The sequence below is a fragment of the Hemitrygon akajei genome, chromosome 10 (assembly GCF_048418815.1).
Source record: "Hemitrygon akajei chromosome 10, sHemAka1.3, whole genome shotgun sequence".
Classification (NCBI taxonomy): Eukaryota; Metazoa; Chordata; class Chondrichthyes; order Myliobatiformes; family Dasyatidae; genus Hemitrygon; species Hemitrygon akajei.
The window spans coordinates 110908529-110931145 of record NC_133133.1 but is presented as its reverse complement, the minus strand read 5'-3'; the positions used below and the strand labels follow the sequence as shown (position 1 = coordinate 110931145).

The following is a 22617-nucleotide window of genomic DNA, read 5'->3' as shown; positions in this document are numbered from 1 at the left end:
AATAGGTTCCTGACTTTCTGTCAGTCCATACCAACTGACCAGCTTATTCCAGCCTTCTGTAGGCACCAGTATGTAATCCAGCTCATCTATGAGATGCTCCTTTAGGGCCTGTGAATCACCATCTACAATAGAGCAAATGCAGAAACACAAATCTCAAAAAGGTCAAAGTCAATATATTCTAATCTGCTCATTCAGAAATCCAACACAGTAAAATCATCAATTAAGCTAGAATTGGGTCTATTTAATAATATTTACATAAAGTTTTGCACCTGCTTTGCGTCTTATGAGACAATGTTCGCTGTATCCATAAGATAGAGGAATTGGACTTGTTCAATAGCTCTACCAAAGAGAAAGAACAGGTACGGTGGACTGAATTGCCAGATTCTAAACTGTACTAACTTTATCATTCTATACAAACGGTTTTTTGCATCCTAGTAAATTTGATACTAAACATACCAGTGTTTACTTTACCACTTCTAAGCATACAGTTATGCTTTGTAATTGCTTTCAATAATGTAAAATTTACATTAAACCTACAATATCATTTCTGAGTATAAATTATAATCAAATGTGAAAAATTAAACATTTATAATGAGCAAATCATTAAGCACATTCATTCTGCCTAAAAAATATCCAACTATTCACCTTCCCTATGTGTAACTTCGCTATAGATGGGCTTTATCTCATGGTGCTTTAGTTTTGGAATGGGGGGGAATGGGGTGAGGTAGGATGGAATTTGTGCACGGACACCACCACTTTCTAAACAAGTCCATTCCATACATGTACCAACCATTCAGCAAATTTTTGCGCAGGTATGCCTGCAGGAATCCATCTCCTCACCTCTAGGTAACAGTGGAGATTCATTCCAGGCCAACACACAAAATGATGGAGTAACTCAGGTCAGGCAGCATCTATGGAGAGGAATAAACAGTCAATGAAGGGTATCAGCCCAAAATGTCCACTGTTTATTCTTCTCCATAGATGCTGCCTGACCTGCTGAGTTCCTCCAGCATTTTGTGTGTGTTGCTCTGGATTTTCAGCATCTGCAGGATCTCTTGGTTAAGACTCATTCCAGGTCCCACTACTAAATCCTTCCTTACAGCCTCCTAATTTTGCATAGCTTTACGTTCTGCAACAACTCTTATTTTTGCACCTCTCCCCAAATAGTTCATTCCAGTCAACAAACATCACATATTGATTTTCTTCCTCTAGTATGAAAAGAGATTAAACTAGACACCTTTGCACAATCTCTGAAGTAAACTTGCTGATTTTAATGTCTATTTGGAAGCATATTAATTGAAATAAAAAGTTGTACTTTATTTTCCACTGCAATCTTTTCATATTAAATATATTACTATGCAATACTACATCCTGGCTTTATTTCTAATTTTATCTCTCAATGACTGCGAGATAGGAAATGAAGCAGCCAACGTGCACATAGTCAGCACCCATAAATAGTACACTTATGAGCATAACCCATTTCATTGACAATGACTTAATAATAATGATTTATTTCAAATAATCCACCCCTCCACACCCCCATCACCACTACTTCATCTTTTCCTATCAGTCACCTTATGTATAGATACTCCTGTACCTAGTGTTACTTTATGTACATACAGTCAATGTATATAAAAGCCTTCTTATGTACTTATATTTATTGTACTTTTAAAATTATTATCTTGTTCTTTATCTAATAGAATTTCTTTTTGTGCTACATCAGATCTGGAGTCACAATTACCTGTATTTCATTCTCCTGTGCTAGAAATGACATTAAATAATCCAGAATCTTGAAGATTTTTTTTCAGTTGCCTTGCCGGAAAGCAAGTACTGCACTGCAGAGTACCACACGGCAGCAACATACTATTGGGCTAGAACAACATGAACAATTGAAGCTTAACATGACTAAACAAGCCAGCTGATGATGCTCTATGACAGGGCTTGGCAAGTGAAAATCCGCTTAATATTAATTGTTTTTCAACTTTTTATGTGACTGAATAAATGATTAAGTAAAATAGGTGTGTTTCATGTAACTTGACTGAAGGTACACATTTAACAACGGAACTAGTACACTTTTCCACAAACGCAAACACAACTACGTCAACACTAACTAATGCGGCATACTAGTTGGTGAAAGTGAGCCGAAGGTCTCATTCCATTTCAACCATATTCAGACACTTAGGACTGGAGCCAATGCTGCCGTCATCTCTGTTCAATAACAAGCATAAGTTTAGGCCCAAAGAGATTTCAGGTTGTTGCATTTGCAAATTGAGGAAAATACATTAAAGATGACCAAAAGCAGAGAACAATAATTGCAGATAATAATTTATATAATATTAATAATATCACTGGTGCCCAGTTCATCAGCTCAGGTAGGTCAGCTTAATATTTAAAGTTTTCAGTGCAAGGCAAATATTATTTGTGAAGACTTAAAATGATCTTTGGCAGAGCTAATTGAACAGTATTTATCCAGAACTGTTTTTAACCATTCTACATATATCTATGTATCTTGAAGACATATTGGCTAGCAACTACACAGCAATCTTCTATGATGCTGCTAATATTACAAAGTAAACAATTATCAAGTTATTCATGCATGGATTTTTTTGCATTAAAAAAACAAGTAGCCAAACCTTTCAGGAGCCCAGAATTGTCAATAGGACCAGGATACACATTTTGATCTCCCATCTGGTATTTGTCCCAGCTATCAAAACCAACATATTTCTTCCACTGCTTAAACCAGCGGCTATCCACCAGATACCTGTGATGATAAATGAGAGCTGTGTTAAAAGAACGCTGTTATCATAGGTAAGAAAACTGAAAAGGAGAGGGGTTTTCAAATTGGATTACATATATAATAATCAAAGCTTTGATTAATAAGCAACTACACCTTAGGTAAACAAGTACTGTTAAAGATTATCCAGATGACTCAGTTACATGAACCAGCTTGGAACTGAATTAGATAAGATTAGAAAGGACCAGGCTCATATAGTTTGGAATTACCAGTTTGGAGGATAAAAATCAACCTTGGCCAATGCTCCTTGTTTGCTTAAAAACACAAATGAATGATAGAAAAAGAGGAACCAAAAGAGCAAATACTGGAACCACTCAGCAGGTCAAGCTGGGGAGAGATGTCATCTGCACTTCAGGTCAAGGTTTCATCATTAGATTTGGAGAAGTGAGCTAACATGGGGAGGAAAAGGGAAGGGTGGAAAGGATAGAGAAGAGATACAAACTAAGAGAGTGATAATTATTAATAATAATTTTAAAAACTAGATGAAGACTGGAAAAACAGGAAAAAAAAAGGTATACCCATATCTGTGGAAATCAACATAGGAGACTGAAGAAAGGCCTTTATTCTGCTTGAGTGTAAGAGCTAAGGAGAATTAAAGTGACAGACGACTTGAAGCTCATGATGGCCCTTGTGGAATGCAAAGCAGTCACTCAATCTATGTTTGGTTTCTCCAAAGTTGAGGAGACCACATTATGAGTACCGAATGTGACACAAAAACTTATCTTAAGACAACCAATGACTTAACAGCTGATTACAATCACTCAGACCACAATTTGGACAAGGCTTCAGGGAAATACTGACCACCCACATTACATGCTCCACAATTCTATTCCTAGCATAGATCGAGTTCAGGTGAAGGGGAAAGTGGTGAAAAAAAATCAATCTTTGTAAAAGTTCAAAGGAAGGTACTACAGAGCAGTGTGCACCATGCTTCAGGTTTGAAGTTACTGTGCTGTTCAAGCGAAATATACCTTTGCTCTGCGTGTCCAGAATTTGATATATTGACTAGCCTTTGAACATCTGGCACTTTCGTTAGATACAAAAAGGGGTAGGAAATAAATTCCAATAGGGCATGCTGAATAATTACTTACCGCTATTTCATTTTTTTCCCCCGTGTCCAATTGACAAAATTTGTTGGTATCAGTAATTGGAGATAGTTCACTTAGGCTATGAACACAAGGAGATGCCATTTTGTATTTCTTCTTCGCAGATGTGCCCAGGAAGTTCTTTTGCATCACTTCCTGTTTTGGGAACAACCAAAAAGAGCTATGGAATTTACTGAATTTTAACTGCTTTTAAATTCATGTACAACTGAATAGAAATCTTTTACAAAAGTATAAATTAACAATCTGTAAGAAGTGAGATAAAGGGAGTTCCTGGGCACAGCTCTGAACAAGAAAGGCAAAAAAATATCATCGCCTCAATTCCACAATTCCACAACCTTTCTACAAACAGTTGAGTAAGCCACATGCATTGTCCAGAAATGTTCTCCTGAGTTGGACACAGAATACATCTGATTATCCAAAGTGAGTTGAGCAAAATCTGCTCAATGCTCATTTTCTTCCAATATCTCAAACCCCAGAATCAAAAGCAGAAAAAACAAATTTCAAAATCTCATTTGCCATTTCGCCCCCCATTATCTTAAAACATTTTAAAATCTGAACAATCTGTCCTCCCTTATGTCCTTTGTCTTTCAGTTTCTTTACACTTGCTTGATTATATTGCAGCAGTGCTGAACCTGTACACAACAAAAGACCCAATATAGTTCATGTCAAGACAGTTCCAGTTTTTTGTCTTAAAACTTTTTTTTAGAAAAGAAATCAGAAATTTTGTTTCGGTAAGCTGCTTGGGACAAACATTTCCAAACACAGCTACTTGGTCGAGTATTATGCAAGCTTTTATTTGTTTAACTGACATTAACAAAATATGCTCATATGCAGCAGAAGGCAAAACATTATTTCCTATAATAAAATTATCTGCATAGTCAAACACATGCAAGTGACACCTAAACCAATGCAAAAAGCACCTTATCTGCAAAGTTGGCTCAAAATTAAGAAACTTCATGGCATTCCAAACATACACACACACACACATATAATCTCTAAAGATATTTTAGCCAATTATTGATTTGCAAATTTTTAAGAAATCTTTACACAATTTTTAAGTGAAATTTACAAATGTTAGTGAAGTTTATTAATAGATCATTAGAAACCTCCTTTTAAAATTACAGATACACTTGCATCAGTAAAGATGCAAGCACTGAGAATATCAGAGATCCCAAGTTAACAAAGTTAAGAATAAGTTTAACTTCTAAAAGGTCTAGTGTGAGCACCACATTGGTTTATTTCTGAATGTTCCGGGTGAATTCCAACACCTTCCTTACCCTCTTCCTCCACCTACATGCTTCAAATATTTAATGAGATTTCGATCAGAGATGCAAACAATGATGTATGACTCAACAATTCCCGTAGCAAAGTCTTTGATGCTCTAATAATCCCTGGATATGACAACTTGTATGGCCTTTGATGAAGTGGAAAGTCTCAATGTGTTTCCCAAACTAAATTTAGTACAAAGTTGCACAAGGAGTATAAAGGGATCATCGGCAAGTTGCTTTTAACCCGTGTGTTATAAAGAAAGAAATACTGAGAAATGGAGGGGGGGGGAAAAAACAAACTTAGGTTATAAGCAGCTGAAGAATTGGTTGTCAATGGTGGAGAAGAATCCAGAACATGAAAGGGTGTAGATCTAGAGGTGATGGTGGAGAGGACAAATGGGCTTGGCATGGAGGAACTTAAGAGCTGCTGTTTAGAATAGAAACAACAGATGAACTAGCTTGTGAGCATTAAGATGTCCTCAAATTTATGATGGCTGGGAGAGAATATTAAATACTCTCATCTTAATTTTTATTTCAATGTGTGTATGCAAAGATAATTTAATTATAGGTAACATTCACTTATCCTGTAACCAATTTAAACTTCACCAATCTATTGTTAACCAGAGGAAAGTTCTCCAGATCAATTTGCAGCCTTCTCCAACATAATGGCCTGAAAACAGTGAACTAACAAAACTTCTATATTTATAAAATGCCAGTGCTAAAAGGGTATTCCATAAATCTATGCTTTGTATATGAAATGTTGATAAATGCTTAAATAGATTTGCAAGCACTGTTCCCTCTAAGCCGCACGGGTGTATGGCTGCACAGTAACTGAAATGCTCCTACGCATATAGCCTTTCTCTGCAACTGTAACACTGTATTCTGTTATTTCTTTTGTACAACCTCAATGCACTGATATGATGAAATGATCTGTATGGATGACATGCAAAACAAAGTTTATAAGTGCATGGAAAAACTTCCATTTTGCATGTCATCCATACAGATCATTTATTTATTAAGTTATCACCTAACAAATTCTACCTATACTGCTGTTTGTGAAAATATATCTTGGATTTTAAAAAATATATACTTTTTTCCAAAATTCTTATACTTTATCTTCATCAAATGCTCCAAAATTACTTCTTGCATAAAAATGAATAAATATATTTCTTAGAAAATGATGTGGTTTGATGCAGGAATTCTTCAATACGGTTGGCCTTTCAGCCAGTTTGATGTTACTGGATGTCAGGGATCAAGTGACATGAATTTGTGAACAGCTCTGAAGGTCATTACTTCACCAGTAAATCCAGGCATTTTCCATGACAGAACCAATAAACAGCATGTTTCTTGACCTATGCCTGGTCTCAAACCTTTTCGTATGCATTTCATACCCAACTTATGAAATGGAATTACATTTGCATGGAATTGTTGAGTTGTATAACTCACCTCCAGGCTTCTGCATTCTGCACCTTCTCAAAGAGGGAATACATTACTTCACACAATATTCTCATTTCTCCATCTGTTACCAGTCTAAATCAGTGAGGTATTTTACAGCTTTGATTGTCTAAACGCTTCCACTAATGTTGTCAGCAAAGCTCAAGTCCAAGGTCAGCACACCCAGCTGCCAATATAATACTCTACATCGGCAAATTCTATGGAAATAGAGGTTCATTTTTCACTAGTCACTGAAGTACAACACTTTAACCTTTTCCTGGTACTTATTATTTAGAGACACAGCGTAGAACAGGTCCTTCTGGCCCAGTGAGATGCATGGTGCAGCAACCCACTTATTTAACACAGGACAATTTACAATGACCAATTAACCTACTTACCCGTACATGTTGAACTGTGGAAGGAAACGGAACACTTGGAGGTAACCCATGCGGTCGTGGGGTGAACATACATTCTCCTTCTAAATGGTACCAGAACTGAACTCCCGACATCCAAGCTGTAACAGTGTTGCACTAACTGCTATGCTGCCTTGTTGTCTTGTGAAAACCTTTGTATCATTGTGCCTACCTTTATCTGTCTCTAGTGACAAGATTCTGCTATGCTCTTTATTGAACAAGCTCTATAAACCATGTCAAATTAGAATTTCCATCCACATATTAAGTTCTTCAGAGGGAAACAGTTTTTAAAGTTAATTCACAATTACTATTGGCTTGTCTTAAAGTAATTTATTTTTTTTCTTGAAAAATCCAGGTACAGTTTACTATTTTCTTCTCAAAACCATACTACTCTTATAGCAGTATGCAAAACCGAAAACGAAAATTGAAACAAGTCAGACCAAGACAAGGGGACTAAACTGAAACTAGAAAATCTATTTCCAGAATTTTCTGCTTTTGTTTTATATTAAAACTAGGTAACAGTAAAAGTATGATCAATATCAAGAAGTGTCTCATCACAGAGAAGACAGACAAAATATGGACTGAAGTTCCAAGAGAGCTAGGGAATTATTTTGGAACTAATGATGATGATGTTCCAAATCCCTGATGGGAGATAGCAGGATGTAAACAGATTAGTCAACTGATTAACTAAATTGATCAAATGATCACCCTATTCCTTATTCACTATCTAGTGAAAGAAGATCTGACAGCCACTACAAAATTCTTAGAACAAATGGATTAAAAGAAACATTAACCTACAGTTGCAGAACACACATCATACTCCCCTAAGTGAGGAATCCAGATGCTTTCACCAAGTATCAATGCACAGAGACTTGTGCTCACATTCATACATCTACACTTGCTCAGACTGCATCTTCATGGTATGGTCTGCAATAGTTAAAAATTCAAAACAAGTGCAATGTCTACCTGGGAAAGCAGAGCAGGCAAACATTATCTCCATATCTAACCAGATTGAAAAATTCTTACCACAGCATGTGGAAAATTAAGCCATGAGGTGAAAATTAGATATGTGAATTTAATGCCCAACCACATTGCGAGAGAAAGATAGATGGGGTTGGGATAAAAGTATAATAAAGATGATAAAATTTCTGGCAATTAAGATATGAAGAAATGAAATTCTGTAAATGCAAAAGTTGGTTCTCTGTGCCAGAGGTTGTATATTCATAACTCCATCTCAATAGGTTTGAAACATTTACTTTTTCTGATATCTATCCTTCAAGTGATGGGTACTTTATTCCACTGCAGGTTTCACGGTCAAGTTTTTTTGAGAAATACCAAATTAACATCGATATTCTAGAGTAGCAGCTCAACACAAAATACAACCTCCTTTTCAATATTTAGCTGCCAATCAATATGCAGGCACTGGAAAGTTGTCTAATTAGCGCTTTCAAACAAAAATCAGCATATTCCCTTGAAAATGATATTAAACTGAGATGGTACCAGCTTGCAAAACATAGTGAATCTTTAAACAAAGTCCTGATAACAGGTAATTCCTCTATCTTAGCAGCATCACTTATGGAAGGAAGCAAGCAGAATTAGATCTTTAAGCAAGGCAATACTGCCATCCTGCTATTTCACTGTGCAGGGGGAGATACACAAGTATTGCTATAAGACAGGGGTTCCCAACGATTTCTATGCCATGGACCCCTACCATTAATAGAGGGGGCCTGTGGACTCCACGTTATACTATAAAGTAAAATTAATAAAAAATGCAATTAGAATTAATCATTTATAGTTCTAGACCTATGTTTAAACAGCATACTTGATTGCTGTGCCCATTAAAATCTCCCAATAATCTTGATTTAGTTTGATTGAATAAACAAACAATAACACAATAATCAATAAATTGGTTCATTTAAAAAGAGCCTGACAGTCTAGTTCCCTGTCATGAAACACCTGCTACCCAATCTAGCTCCATTTCCTAACAAAATATAGGGGAATATATAGCTCATAGTTTGACTAATGGACTAATAAAATATATATTTTCCCTTCTTTACTTGTTCTTGCCTTGTTTCTGATGTTGCCTTGTGTTTCTATCAAGTTGTAACCATAGAAGGAAATACCTTTTGACATTTAATGTCAAGGGATCATGGTGGAACAAACTCTAAATAAAATTCAAACACCATCACCAATCCAGGAATCAGGAACATTAAGATAACATTGTTGGCTGGTTATCTGTTCTCTGCTAAGTGTGCCTTTATTTATAGCAAGGTGCAATGGCCTTAACTGCAATGCCCAAGGTTGCGACATATTGCTATAAACCAAAGTTCAGAGCAAAATGTAGGGCACAATGAAGACAATGCACAATGTGTTAAAATTATAAATGTGTTAAGTGCTAGACCTCTGTAATGAAGATTGGAGCAAATTAAATATCACTATTGGTTGCCTATAATTTCTTATATCACCTTTTCAAATAACAGAAATAGAAACACTACTTAGAGTCACATTTATCTGAAAGTCAAACAATGTACAGCCATGCTAATATTGCTAAATTCAGCAAGTCTGGCAGCATTTATGAAGAGGAATAAACAGTCAACATATCGGACTGAGACCCTTCACCAGGACTGTCACTCATGCCACAACATGCCTCAGTCATTCATGGCGCTCAGCCCTCGGGCTGTCATATCTCAAAATATTGACTGTTTATTCATTTCCATAGATACTACCTGACCTGATGAGTTCCTCTAGCATTTTGTACATGTTACTTTGGATTTCCAGCATGATTTTTGTTTATCATTTCCGACTCAGCAATTTTCTGATTTCCAATATTGCCAAGTGTTACTTGAGAAGCAAAAATTAAACATCATAAATAGGCCAGTACAAAATGAGTGAAGACAAACTTTTTAAAAAATTGAGCTGTCTGACGTACTTTACTTCTCACACTTTAACACAAGACACCACTTGGTTTGCATGTACCTTCACTTTCTGCAGTGACGATTCCTAGTTATTCAAACTTTAAGACATTTACTTTGCACAATTTTCCACTACTGTAAAATGAAACTTTATGTCATTCAAATGCTTTAATCAATAGGGAAGTGTTTAACAATGAAGTCACTTTTTTAAATTAACGTTTAGTCACATTATTGGAGATATCCATTATGGTCACGGGCAAAGGTTGTGCAAACCAACAATTGCTCTGAGCAAGAAATTTTAACACATCTGAAAACCGTGCTGCAATTTAAATGCTTTTAAATGCATACTATGAATATTTAGAATGAAAATAATCATACTTTTGATTGTATTTATTAAATGAAGGGAATAATGGAATAAAGTAGAACCAAGAAAATCTTTTATGTTTCATAAACTTTTTCTTGTCTGTCTTTATTACAAATCCATTGTTTGTAAACACTGTCCAGACTAATTTCATATTCAAATGAAAGATACATCTAATTCTCATTGAATCATCCAAAGGTTCCACTTCTAGTCTGTTTCTGGATTTACGTTTGACTGAATTCATAAAGCTGAGGCTCACAGTCACCACTAGAAGTTTGAAATGTTCCAACGATGTCAACAAGAATTGACAGTTCTTCAAATTCTTTGTTTCTAAGCAGTGGACATCTCAATTGAACCGAACTTAACTTTCTCAGAAATGACAAATTAACACTACATAAAAGAAAATCCCAGCTGCGCAGCAACAAAGGTTATCTGTGCAGGAGCATTAGTTACTGCGCAGCCACTCCGCTAGAATTTTCTTTACATCTTTTTACCAAAAAATGAATTACAGTACAGTAACTATTGAATGCAATCATGATACAAGTTTTATGCTGCATGATTACTCAAACTGAACAAATGACTTGTTGACATTGAGCCAGAAAGGGCCGTTCACTAAGTTAACTCCCGGCTTTTCTTCAAACATGCCACAGGACCTTTAACTAGACTAAAGTGTCAAGGAAATCAATTTAATTTCTTAATCAAAGATGGATAGCTCCAAAAATGCCACAGGTGGCAGCTAACATTTTATACCAGAGACTGGAAAGGGAGCACAATACCTAAAACAATGCTACCAGTTAAACATGACCATCACTAGGGCAACTAAGTCTTATGAAACTAGTTTCAACATTACAACTATACTGTATACATTCCTCTCATGCCATTTATATAACCTGAAAATATTCCAAGAAAAGCCACATCGGTGATGGCAAATCACATACGCATCAATTCATGAGGATTCATGTCTCTGAAATCAGGTTACAGAATTGTGCTTGTGTCATGATTTCATGTTAAACTGTATAGTGTGTGTGTATTGGTGGCATAAATGTTGTCATGGCAACATTTGCTCTTTTGTGGCTGAATATTTGTATTAATTCTTCATTGCTGAATTTCAAGATTGTTGGATTGCTAACACAAGATGTCTCAAACCATATCTCACTGACCAATATGTGAACTAAAGGGCACCACCAAGCTATAAATAGTATTGCCTGCTGTAAACTAGCAGTTTTAAAGTGGAATGGAATAGAAAATTCACCAGTTGATTATGACGGAATACAAGTACTTTTTAGGTAAAAAGATTCAGAATTTTGACCAACTAATGAAGGAATGGTGATATTTTCAGAAACATGTATGTCATAGCAGTGGTAACCCCATAAGCAGGCTGCATTTATTTATCCAGCTGATAGAAGTCACTGGTCTGTGAGATAATGTCAGAGAAGCCTTATCAAGATGTTGAAAGCCATTTTATGATGCTGCACTTTATAGCTGTACTGCTATAGTAGTGCAGGGAGTAAATACAAGGGTGGTGAAAGGATACAAATCGATTGGGTTACTTTGCCATGGATGGCACTCTGGTCCTTGAGCTTTGTTCTTGTTATATTCATCCAAAAAGTGCTGTTGTACTTGCTTAAAGTTATCAAGAGGGGAGGCATTTGCAACAAAGTTATCAGCTCTAACCTGCTTACACTTGTGGCTGATTCCAGTACTGGCCAATGGTGATACCCTGGGAAGATGAGAGTGAGAATTTGGCAATGGTAACTATTGGCAATATACACACCCTTATTTAAAGCACATCTATGTTTCAATATTACTTGCAGTTCAAATGTCATTCCAGTCTTGCACAAACCAATTAAATAGGCAGATTCACTCCCAGTAAGAACAGACATTTGCCAAGACTTTCCTACCAATTCATCATCTTTTACAAAATTAAATTTTACAAACAACTTAACACAACTTCTCAGCTGCCATCCAACTTTGCAAAATGTTCCACTGCTTCTACCAGGCTAAATGGCAATTCCATTCAATCCTGTCCAACTTACAAGTATTTCAAACATTCCTGATTTGATTTCAAACCTCCAGTACTGTAATATTCTTTGACTCTAAATATCCTCCTTTAACTCTGAATTACTAAGGGTGGCACCGTAGTCTAGCCGTTAGAGCAATCGTTTTACAACACAAGCAATCACCTTTTGGGGTTCCAAATGTACAGTCAGGTCAGAATGTTGTGGCATGCTACGTTGGCATCAGAAGCATGGCAACTGCCAGCTGCTCTCGCTGATTTGCTTTGATGCAAACGACACCTATCACTGTACTGTTTGATGTACATGGGACAAATAAAGCTAATCTTTCTTTAAAAATAAATCTCTCCATTTGTCATTCACCATAGACAGCATTTCCCCCATAATGATGCAAATTCCCAGATCTTGACAGTTCCTCTCAAAAAAAATCTTCAACATATCTCTAACAGTGACTTCAGCCTCAATTCCCAACGTTATGCGTTTGGGTGATGATTTGCTGGACATGTCAAATTTGCACGCAATGTCGACACAAATCCCGGCTCTTTCAGTGAACCGATTACAGATTCCATTTTTCAAAGTTCAAAATAAATATCAAAGTACATGCATGTCACCAAATACAACCCTGAGATTCACTTTCTTGCGGGCATACTCAATAAATCCAACAACCATAATAGAATCAATGAAAGACCACATCAACAGTGTGCAAAAGACAAACTGTAAATACAGAAAGAAAAAGGAAATAATAATAAATAAGCAATAAATACAGAGGACATGTGATGAAGAGTCCTTGAAAGTGAGCCCATAAATTGTGGGAACAGTTCAATGATGGGACAAGTGAAGTTGAGTGAAGTTATCTCCTTTGGTTCAAGAGCTTGATGTTTGAGGGATAAAAATTGTTCCTGAACCTGGTGGTGTGAGCCTTGAGGCTCCCATATCTTCTTCCTGATGATAGCAGCAAGAAGAGAGCATGGCCTGGAGGGGGGGGGGGGGGGGGGGGGGCGGTGTCCTTGATGATGGATGCTGCTTTCCTGGAACAACGCTCCATGTAGATGTGCTCAACAGTGGGAGGGCTTTACCCGTGATGGACTGGGCCACATCCACTACTTTTTGTAGGATTTTCCGTTCAAGGGCATTGTTGTTTCCATTCCAAGCTGTGATGCAGCCAGTCAATATATATAGATGTTTGTCAAAGTTTTAGAGGTCATGCCAAATCTTCACAAGCTCCTTAGGAAGTAGAGGTGCTGTTGTGCTTTCTTTGCAATTGCACTTACATGCCGGGCCTAGGACAGGTCCTCTGAAATGATAACACTGAGGAATGTAAAACTGTTGACCCTCTCCACCTCTGATTCGAAGATTGTAATAAATGTTTTTGAGATGCTTGTTCTAACTTTGGTGCTGTTCAAGACAATGTAAGTGGAGGCTGCTGTACAGGCAGCATGGTATCACAGTTAGAGAACTTTCCGTTTGAGTCTTTTCTTCTGGTTCTTTAACATAGCAGAAATGAGAATGTCAGTTTCCATACACAGATTACATGGTAACAGATCCGTAAAGCAACTCAATAGCAGTACCTGATGACATAACGGTTAGTGTAACATTAACACAGTGTCAGCAATGCAGTTCAATTCCACCACTGTCTGTAAGGAGTTTGTACATTCTCCCTATGACCACGTGGGTCTCCTCGCACACTCCAAAAATATACAGGTTAGGGTTAAAAAGTTGTAGATATGTTATGGTGGCACCAGGAGCAAGGTGACTTGTGCACTGCTCCCAGCACACCCTCCAGCTGTACTGGTCATTCACAGAAAGCGAAGCAATTCACCGTATGCTTTGATGTACATGCAAGAAATAAAGCTAACCTTTAATAGAATATACTTGATTTGCCGGTTAGATTGGCAAGCACCATGGTCAGCAAAGACAAGCTGGAAGATGATGGCACTGGTGAGACAAGGTGATTCTTTGCAAGCAGCTAACAAAAGTACTAACCATTCTACCTTTTTCAGGGCTACGATCTGCAGCCTGCAATTTCCTGCTGGAAGGAATGGCTTTGAACTGTCTGCACGACATGGTGTTTTTGTGTGTCCCGAAGGATTCGAGAATGCAGGTACAGCTGTGGCCATTGCTGGAGTGGACTTAGAGCTGAACTGAAACTTCAGGCTGGATTGAAGCAGCGGAGCTTGTGCCTGAGAGCGGGTAATGAACTGATGTTTGGTCGATTTAACTGCCAAGCCAGATTAAAAAGATTAAAGCGTCGAGACGAAGGGCGAAATGCAAACTGGTGTTCAGCTCACTATTCCATGAGGCTCAACCCACCTCAGCGTTGCATCGGTTACACGGCTGCGGACTTGCTTTTGAGGATTCTGCAGTTCATGGTCTATGGATTATTTTTTAATTGTTTGCATGATTTGTTCTTTTGTTTTGCATACACTGCATGGTTGACTGCCTTTGCGGTGTGGGGTTTTTCGTGAATTCTACTGTTTCTTTGTTTTGTGGCTGCCTGCAAGATGCCCATCTCAAGGTTGTATATGGTATACATACTCTGATAATAAATGTTCTTTGAACTTGCAAACTGACAATGCAAATTGTAACTGTGGCATTTCAGTCACTTTGATAATGTTGCCACATTATTGAAGTATTCCTTTAAATTCCTCACTTTGAATGTACAGATATCATCCATTCAGAAAGGATAAGCTGTCATTGGAGAGAGTCCAGAGGAGGCTCACCAGGATGATTCTAGGAAAGAAGGGGTTAATATATGAGGAGCATTTGGCAGCTTTGGTCCTGTACTCACTGGAACTTAGAAGAATGTGGGGGGGATCTCACTGAAAGTTAAAAAGGACTGGATAAGGCGGAAGTGGGGAGGATGTTTCCTATGGTGGAATATCCAGAACTAGAGAGCATGGCCTCAAAATTGTGCGGCAACCTTTTAGAACAGAGGTAAGGAGGAATTTCTTTTTTAGCTAGACAGTGGCTCTGCAAGACTATGCTGGAGGCCAAGTCCATGTTAAGTTGACAGTCTCCTGATTTGTCAGGGCATTAACGGATATGGTGAGAAGGCAGGTGTATGGGGTTGTGTGGGATCCGGGATCAGCCATGATGGAATACCAGAGCAGACTCAATGGGCTGAATGGACTAATTCTGCTCCTACGTCTTATGGTCTAAATAAGAGATGATTGCCTAAACTGCAACAACATTATCAGAATATTCATTATGAGCAAGTCATTCTTAGTTCCAAACCAAAATGCATGTGGGACAGAGTTAGCTTCTTTTCCATGCCTCATACCAAATCAGTGGCTTCAGAAGCCTTAGTAGTTCTCTGGTGGAGGCAAAGGGTCTCATGCCATATAGAGGTGCAAGGATGTATAAAATCAAGAGGGCTATAGAGTGAATACACATAGTGCTTTTCCCAGGGAAAGGGAACTGAAATCTAGAGGGAATGGGTTTAAGATTTGAAAGAGACCTGACTGGCAACTTCTTCACCGAGAGGGTAATGCATATGTGGAATGAGCAGCCAAAGGAAGTAGTTGAGGCAGGTACATTAACAACACTTAAAAGACATCTGAACAGGTACATGGATGGGAGGGGTATTGGGCCAAAGGCAAATGGGATCAGATTGGCAAATGGTCAGCACAGACAAGCTGGGCTGAAGGACCTGTTTTCCACGCTGTATTTCTGACTCCATTTTAGTTTGCATTATGTACAGTGGCAATTCAACCAAAAGTGCCCTGATTCACGTTGCTTATTTTTCACATCACTTCATAATGACAACCACAACTCCGTCTGTAGAACACTTGTCTCCGAGTTAAAATGCCTTGGACGAGGCTTCGACTGTACAAAAATCTAGGGCAACACTCGAATGCAAGCAACATCGTTAGCAAAGGCATCTCCGTACGAGTCAATGACATGGAGATAGTTCACCCACTGCCCTTGCTAGATCTTACATCAACCAATATAAAAGACATTCTCTGCGAGGTACTTCCTTTCTGTGAGCAAGTTCCTTCTGGCGGTCTGACAATGATACAATGCGGGAAGACAAGTTCAAATTATAAATACAGACTCTTCAAGATAATGGAATTAAAAAAGGAAGTAATGACGGTATCACTTCTCAAAACTGAACAGTCTACAGGAGTTGGTCACTCAACTCTGTGCACATCCGACTCGTTTCTTTTTCCCCTTTGGTAACCATGCAATGTATTGCTTTGTTGGATCGTTTAAACAGCCGATGTTGAAACAACGACGGAGCGTCCCAAGAACCAGCGGGGCCGACTGCAGCTGTCCACGGCCCCGCACAGCCAGCACTTACTTGTCCCGGAGAGCGCCAGGGCCTATAGAGTGCCGGGATAGCGGTGGGTGCGGCCGCTGTGTTCCCCGCCCGCCCGGGCGCGGAGTAACCGCGGGGGGGAGGGGGGAAGACCAGCCTGGGAACCCCGGCGAGCGCTGCACTCCGGTCTCAGGGAGACGGCCTGCCCGCTCAGCGCCTGTCTCCTACCCGCCAACCACCCTCCCCACCTCCTCCGCTCCGACCTCACCAGGTGTCCCCCTTCTTGAGCGGGGTCTTCATCAGAGCCGCCGTGTCAGCGCGCTGCGTCTCCAGCTCGGCCACTCCGCCTTCCGCCATGTTCGCCAGCAACCGGCTGGGGCATGCCGGGAGCCCGCGTCATGCCGCCCGCGCCAACGAGCGGGCAAGAGAACACCTTGGGCGGACCGAGTGGATCGCCCCGCTGGAGGTCCAGCGCACCTCCCAGTCTTCCCGCATTTCAAGTTCACAGCGACCCTGCACATTTGCTGGAGGACTTGCGTTTTGCGGCTTTTTTTTTGGAAATGTAATGACTTTTTTTGTTTGTGTTGTTTCTTGTGTAATTTATGATGTTTGTTAATGTTTTTCTTGTGATTTTCGTGCATCTGCTGCTCTATGCTGCTCTTTTTCATTGCACCCGTTCTTCCCCTCCGCCATCAGATTTCTGCATGGTCCATGAACACCACCTCGGTATTCCTTTACTTTTATTTTTTCTTTATTTTGTATTTTTTGTGTTTGAACAGTAATGTTGCTGCAAAATAACAAATTTCACATTTTATGAGGCTCTGATAATAAACCTGACAGGTGTACTTGTGCACCTGACAATAAACAGGACTTTGAGTTGAACATCTGACATCACCTGCTCTGAGAGTTTATTGCTGTGTTGATCACCGCTGTCTACATTCCCCAGAGCATAAACAGCAAGACACCAGCTCTCCACAAAACACGCTTCCGGACAGTCTCTCCATAATTGCAGGAGACTTCAGTCATGTTAACCGGCAGGACATATTACTTCACCCGAATTCCACCAACACGTCACTGTGGCCACTAGAGAAACAAGCAGGCACGTTTCTTTTATCTCCAGTCTTGATGGAGAGTCCGATATGTCGACTGCTCTTTTCTGTAGATGTTGCCTCCAGCATTTTGTGTGTGCTGCTTGGATTCCCAGCAACTGCAGATTTTCTCTTGTTTGTGGCGGGTACTTATAAAGCTGCCCACGCCCTCAATGTGACCAAATCTCCATTACGTTAATCCCAGCATGGAGAAACCGGTCAAGCGGACCATCACTGTACGGCTAATGAGGCAATCTGTAGGTTTCAGGACTGGTTTGAACAGTCTAATTGTTCGAGGAGGCCGGGCTGCCGCAGACCTTGAGGAATAGGCCTCATTTGTCGCCAGCTACATCATTGATTGTGCGGCTGATGTTGGTACCTCAGGAACCATCATCCCACGGCCCAACCAGAAGACCTGGCTGAACCCAGAGCTGCAGTCCCTACCAAAAGCCTGGGATGCTGCTTTCAAGTCTGGAGACAGACCAGCTTTCAGACTGCCAGGAGAAGCCTCCTTTTAGGAATTAAGAGGGCAAAGACCGCCTACGCACAAAAAAGTTCAGGAACATCTATCTGATAATGATCCTGGCGTATGTGACTGGGCAACTGAAGACATGCCACGCAATGCCAGCCACAATAGCCACCCTCCTTCCAGGAGGCACTGTATCAGACGTGAGAGGGACTCTGCAGAGAGTTGACCTGCTTAAGGTGTCAGGCCAGACAACATCCCAGGCCAAGTACTCAGGGAGCACACCAGCTCACTGACATCTCCAACACTTCACTCATCTGGGCTGTTGTCCCCACATGCTTCAAATCAGCCACCGTTATGCCTGTACCAAAGAACTCCTACCTTCAGAACTAAATGACTAATGCCCGGTGGTACTGACACCAATCAACATGAAGTGCTTTGATGGCTGAAAATGGCACTTCATTCCTGCCACATTGGACACTCACCAATATGCTTACTGATAGAACACTCTACGACAGATGCCACAGCATGTCTCTGACCTGACCCTGACACACTGAGACAACAAGGGACACTGATGTCAGAATGTTGATTCTGCATTTCAGTCTCGCATTCAGCACTACTGTGTCACTGACCCTGGTGAACAAACTCCTACCCCTCTGTCTAAATACTCCTCTGTGCAACTGGGTGTTGGACTTCCTAATGAACAGACCTCAGTCAGGATCACAACTGCTCCTCCCTCCCCATCATCCTCAACACGGGTCCCCACCAGGGCTGCGTGCGGAGCCACTGTTGTACACTCTGCTCACACATGAGTGCACAGCCAAACTCACAAACAATCGCATTGTCAAGTTTGCTGATGACACGACAGTGGTGGGGTCATCACGGACGATGAGACAGCCTACAGAGTGAAGGTGGAAGAGCTCGAGTTCTGGTGCCAGGCAACGAGAGCACTCCTGGGAGTATACATCACACACAACCTTACACAGTCCCAGAACACATTCTTCACCAATGCCTTTACATTCTGAGGAGGCTGAGGCGAGCTGGACTATACACATCTGTACTCACCTCATTCTACAGATGTGTAGCAGAGAGCATCCTAACAGGCTGCATCACCGCCTGGTACGGAAACTGCACCGTGGCTGACAGGAAGGTTCTACAATGAGTAGAAAAAACTGCCCAACTCATCACCAGCATCAACCTACCCACCACTGAGGACGTATCTACGTGAAGGTGCTGGAAAAAGGCCAGTAACATCATGAAAGATCCAACTCACCCTCCTCATGAACTCTGACCCACTCCCATCAGGAAGGAGGCTACATAACATCCACACCAGGACCACCAGACTCAAAAACAGTTCCTTTCCCCAAGTGGTAAGGGCGATCAGCCCATTGACCCCTCTACACCCTTGACCACCACTACTTTATCATATATATATAATCTTGAATGACCAAGTAGTGTATTAAGTAGGGTAGGCAGCCAGGATCTTTTCCCTGGAGTACAAATTTCAAATTCTACAGAACATATATTTAGGGTGAGAGTGGGAAGCTTAAATGAGTGGCAAGTTTTATTTTTACACAGAGGTATACAGTGGGGACCTGGAACAGGCTGCCAGCAGTAATGGTAGAACCAGATAGCAGAATGGTGTTTAAGAGGCTTTTAGACAGACTCATGGATATGCAGGGAAAGGAGAATTATAGGTTATGTACAGGCAGAAAAGATCTAGTTTAATTCAAATGTCTTGGTTAAAAGGCTGCATACTGTGCTGTACATTTCTGTGTTCTACAGCCAGTGGACCCAGATGTGGTCTTCTGCTGCAGTAGCTCATCCACTTCAAGGTTCAATGTGTTGTGCGTTCAGAGAAGCTCTCCTGCGGTAACGCGTGGTTACTGGAGTTCATATTGCCTTTCTGTCAGTTTGAATCAGCCTGCTCAGTCTCTTCCGACCTCTCTCAATAACAAGGTGTTCTTGCCCACAGAACTACTGCTCATTGGGTGATTTTTTTTTTGTTTTCACACCATTCTCAGAGACTGGTGTGTGAATATCAGCAGTTTCTGAGATACTGAAACCACCGTCTGGCACCAACAATCATTCCACAGTCACAGTCACTGATAACATTTCTTCCCCCATTCTGATGCTCAGTCTGAACGACAACTGGACCTCTTGACCATGTCTGCGAGCATTTCGGCATCAAGTTGCTGCCACGTGATTGGCTGATTAGATAATTGTATTAAGGAGCTGATGTGCAGGTGTAATGAATAACCTGGCTGCTGAGAGTATTAGTGATGTTGGTGGAGGTAACGAGAGACAGTGGATGCTAGTTAATGGGGATGCATTGGGACCAGCACTGTTTGGCCCAATCAAGTGGCTGTCCCAATTAGCCGAAGTTTCATGGAAATAGTTAAAAAGGCTTAAAAAAAGGCAAACTACCATTTAACTGAGTAAAACATTATGCATTTAAATGAAATACAGAACAAATTAGAACACTGCCATTTCTACTACAGGACTGAATGGTTTGTATTACTTTCCAATAGTTATCAATGGAGGAATTCATCCCATGCATGCTGCCCGTGTATGGGGTGTCCAGAGAAGGGTGGCCCCTCTGGTGAAGGGACTTGTCATGTCCATTCCGGGGGGAGCTCACTCACCTCTGATCCCCACTGGTCCAAGTTCATGTTTGCTTACATGCGACAGCGGCCACATCTCAGTATACTGCTTTGACCGGCGGGCTAAACCAGGTGAGGATAGTTGGTGGATCTCAGACCCCGGTGAAACAGGGACATGGCTGTCTTTGCATGTGAAGTCAAATCTGTTGGACTAGGCAGATGAGATCTACAGTGAGATCCAATGGCCAGGCAGTGGCTCAGCAGCGCTTTGTGGAGAATAAAAGTCTTAATAAGGCACAGAAAGAGTCATGGTCATCCACTGTAACCGAGGAAGACCTCAGTTTGTGATGACTACTCGTACCACTGGAACTGGACTTCCACTGAGAGTGGAGCTGACCCAGCGCAACATTTTTTCCATTTAAAAAACTCTCCTGCACAGTTCTCACTGTTGTCATCGGACACGACGGACAATGAATGCACTGCACTGGTTGTCCATCATGTCCGATGATTGATTATAAATGAACAATATCAGTGTTGCAACACCTACTGGGAATAACGGACTGCTTTCATACAATGCTTTTGATAATTGTGTCCTCCAAATCTTCATTTGCATTGTAACATTCAAGATCATTGTCAATACCTTCAAATTCTACACAGTTCCTAACTTGTTGAACTCATTTCATTTTCCCTCCCGGCCATTTCTGGCATCTCTAAGACTGAATGCTTGAAACTGCAGTCAGCTAGACTGGTCTAATTTGTCTGACAGCTTATTTCTCACCAAATCACTGCTTTTTGAACACAAACATATGCCACTGATGCAATTTAAAAACTGTTCACTCTGAGCATGGTGTAGTGTTTACCGGCCACATAAGCGACACGACTGGCACTAGTTAGAAGCTGTTAGGCAACGGTCTCCTGACCCAACTAAGAAGTGAAAGAAATCCCACCCATTTCCCTGACTAGCTTTTGTTCTTTAAGGGTTGTCCCAAGTAAGCGGCTTTCGCTGATGAACTGATGGACCAATTAACCAGAATCCACTACTCTTTAAAATGAGCTCCTTATTCTTGCTAAACGGCAGAATTGAGGAATCTCCCAAGATAAAAATTCCCTACCGATATGCCCTGTTCCCACTTCAAATGATAAGGTTCCATCATGAGATACTGGATCATTCACTGAAATGGCTCACTGGAAATGAAGTCACAGATATGCAGGGTGGTGAAGAGGTATTTTGGCATGCTGGCCTTCATGAGTCAGTGCACTGAGTTTAATGGTTTGGATGTTACGTTGTGTTCTTGCAGTATGCTGGTAAGGCTACTTTTGGAAAATCATGTTCAGTTTTGGTTGCCCCTCTATAGGAAAGATATTACTAACTGGAAAGAGTGCAGAAAAGATTTACAAGGATGCTACCAGGACTTGAGGGACTGAGTTATAGGGAGAAGTTGGACAGGCTGGGGACTTTATTCCTTAGAACATAGCAAGCTGAAAAATAGTCATACAAAGGTCTATAAAATCATGAGGGGCATTGATCGGGTGAATGCACTCAGTCTTTTTTCCCAGAATTGGTGAAATCAAGAACTACAGGGCTTCGGTTTACAGTGAGTGGGGAAAGATTTAAGAGGAATTCGGGGGGATGTTTTTACACAAAGGGTGGTATCTTTGTGGAATCAGCCACCAAAGGAAATGGTTGAGGCAGGTGCAATAACAACTTCTAAAAGAGTTGGAGATATACAGTTGGAAAGATTTTGAAGGTTATGAGCCAAACGCTGGCAAGTGGAACTGGCCTGGATAGGACATCATGGTCAACAAGTACCAGTTGGGCCGAATGGCCTGTTTCCATGTTGTGTAACTCTATGACTGTCTCGGGGACAAATATCACTCAACCAAAACATTAAAATCATA

General features: G+C 40.4%; 1 protein-coding gene across 2 annotated transcripts; it reads right to left on the bottom strand.

The window, feature by feature from the left end:
* Nucleotide 1: 1 nt before the first annotated feature.
* Nucleotides 2-16953, bottom strand: LOC140734574 (ubiquitin carboxyl-terminal hydrolase 15-like). Of its 2 annotated transcripts, XR_012100563.1 has the most exons (5): nucleotides 16830-16953; nucleotides 2634-2761; nucleotides 841-911; nucleotides 270-339; nucleotides 61-122 (listed from the first exon to the last, which is right to left on the bottom strand). XR_012100563.1 is itself a non-coding variant. In XM_073058731.1 (4 exons), the coding sequence occupies exons 1-4, from the start codon at nucleotides 16916-16918 to the stop codon at nucleotides 116-118; spliced, it is 294 nt and encodes a 97-aa protein (XP_072914832.1). In that variant the 5' UTR covers nucleotides 16919-16953; the 3' UTR covers nucleotides 2-115. The 2 variants fall into 2 exon arrangements, 1 of the variants encoding a protein (XP_072914832.1); XM_073058731.1 differs by lacking the exon at nucleotides 841-911 and having other exon boundaries at nucleotides 2-122.
* Between the last annotated feature and the right edge of the window lie 5664 nt (nucleotides 16954-22617).

Coding starts and splice junctions, on each gene's coding strand:
- LOC140734574 (XM_073058731.1), bottom strand. CDS start 16,918: ATGGCGGAAGGCGGAGTGGCCGAGCTGGAGACGCAGCGCGCTGACACG. Junction 2,762..16,829: donor CTCAAGAAGGGGGACACCTG/GTGAGGTCGGAG, acceptor TTATCATCACAG/GTATCTGGTGGATAGCCGCT. Junction 340..2,633: donor CAATTCTGGGCTCCTGAAAG/GTTTGGCTACTT, acceptor TCTCTTTGGTAG/AGCTATTGAACAAGTCCAAT.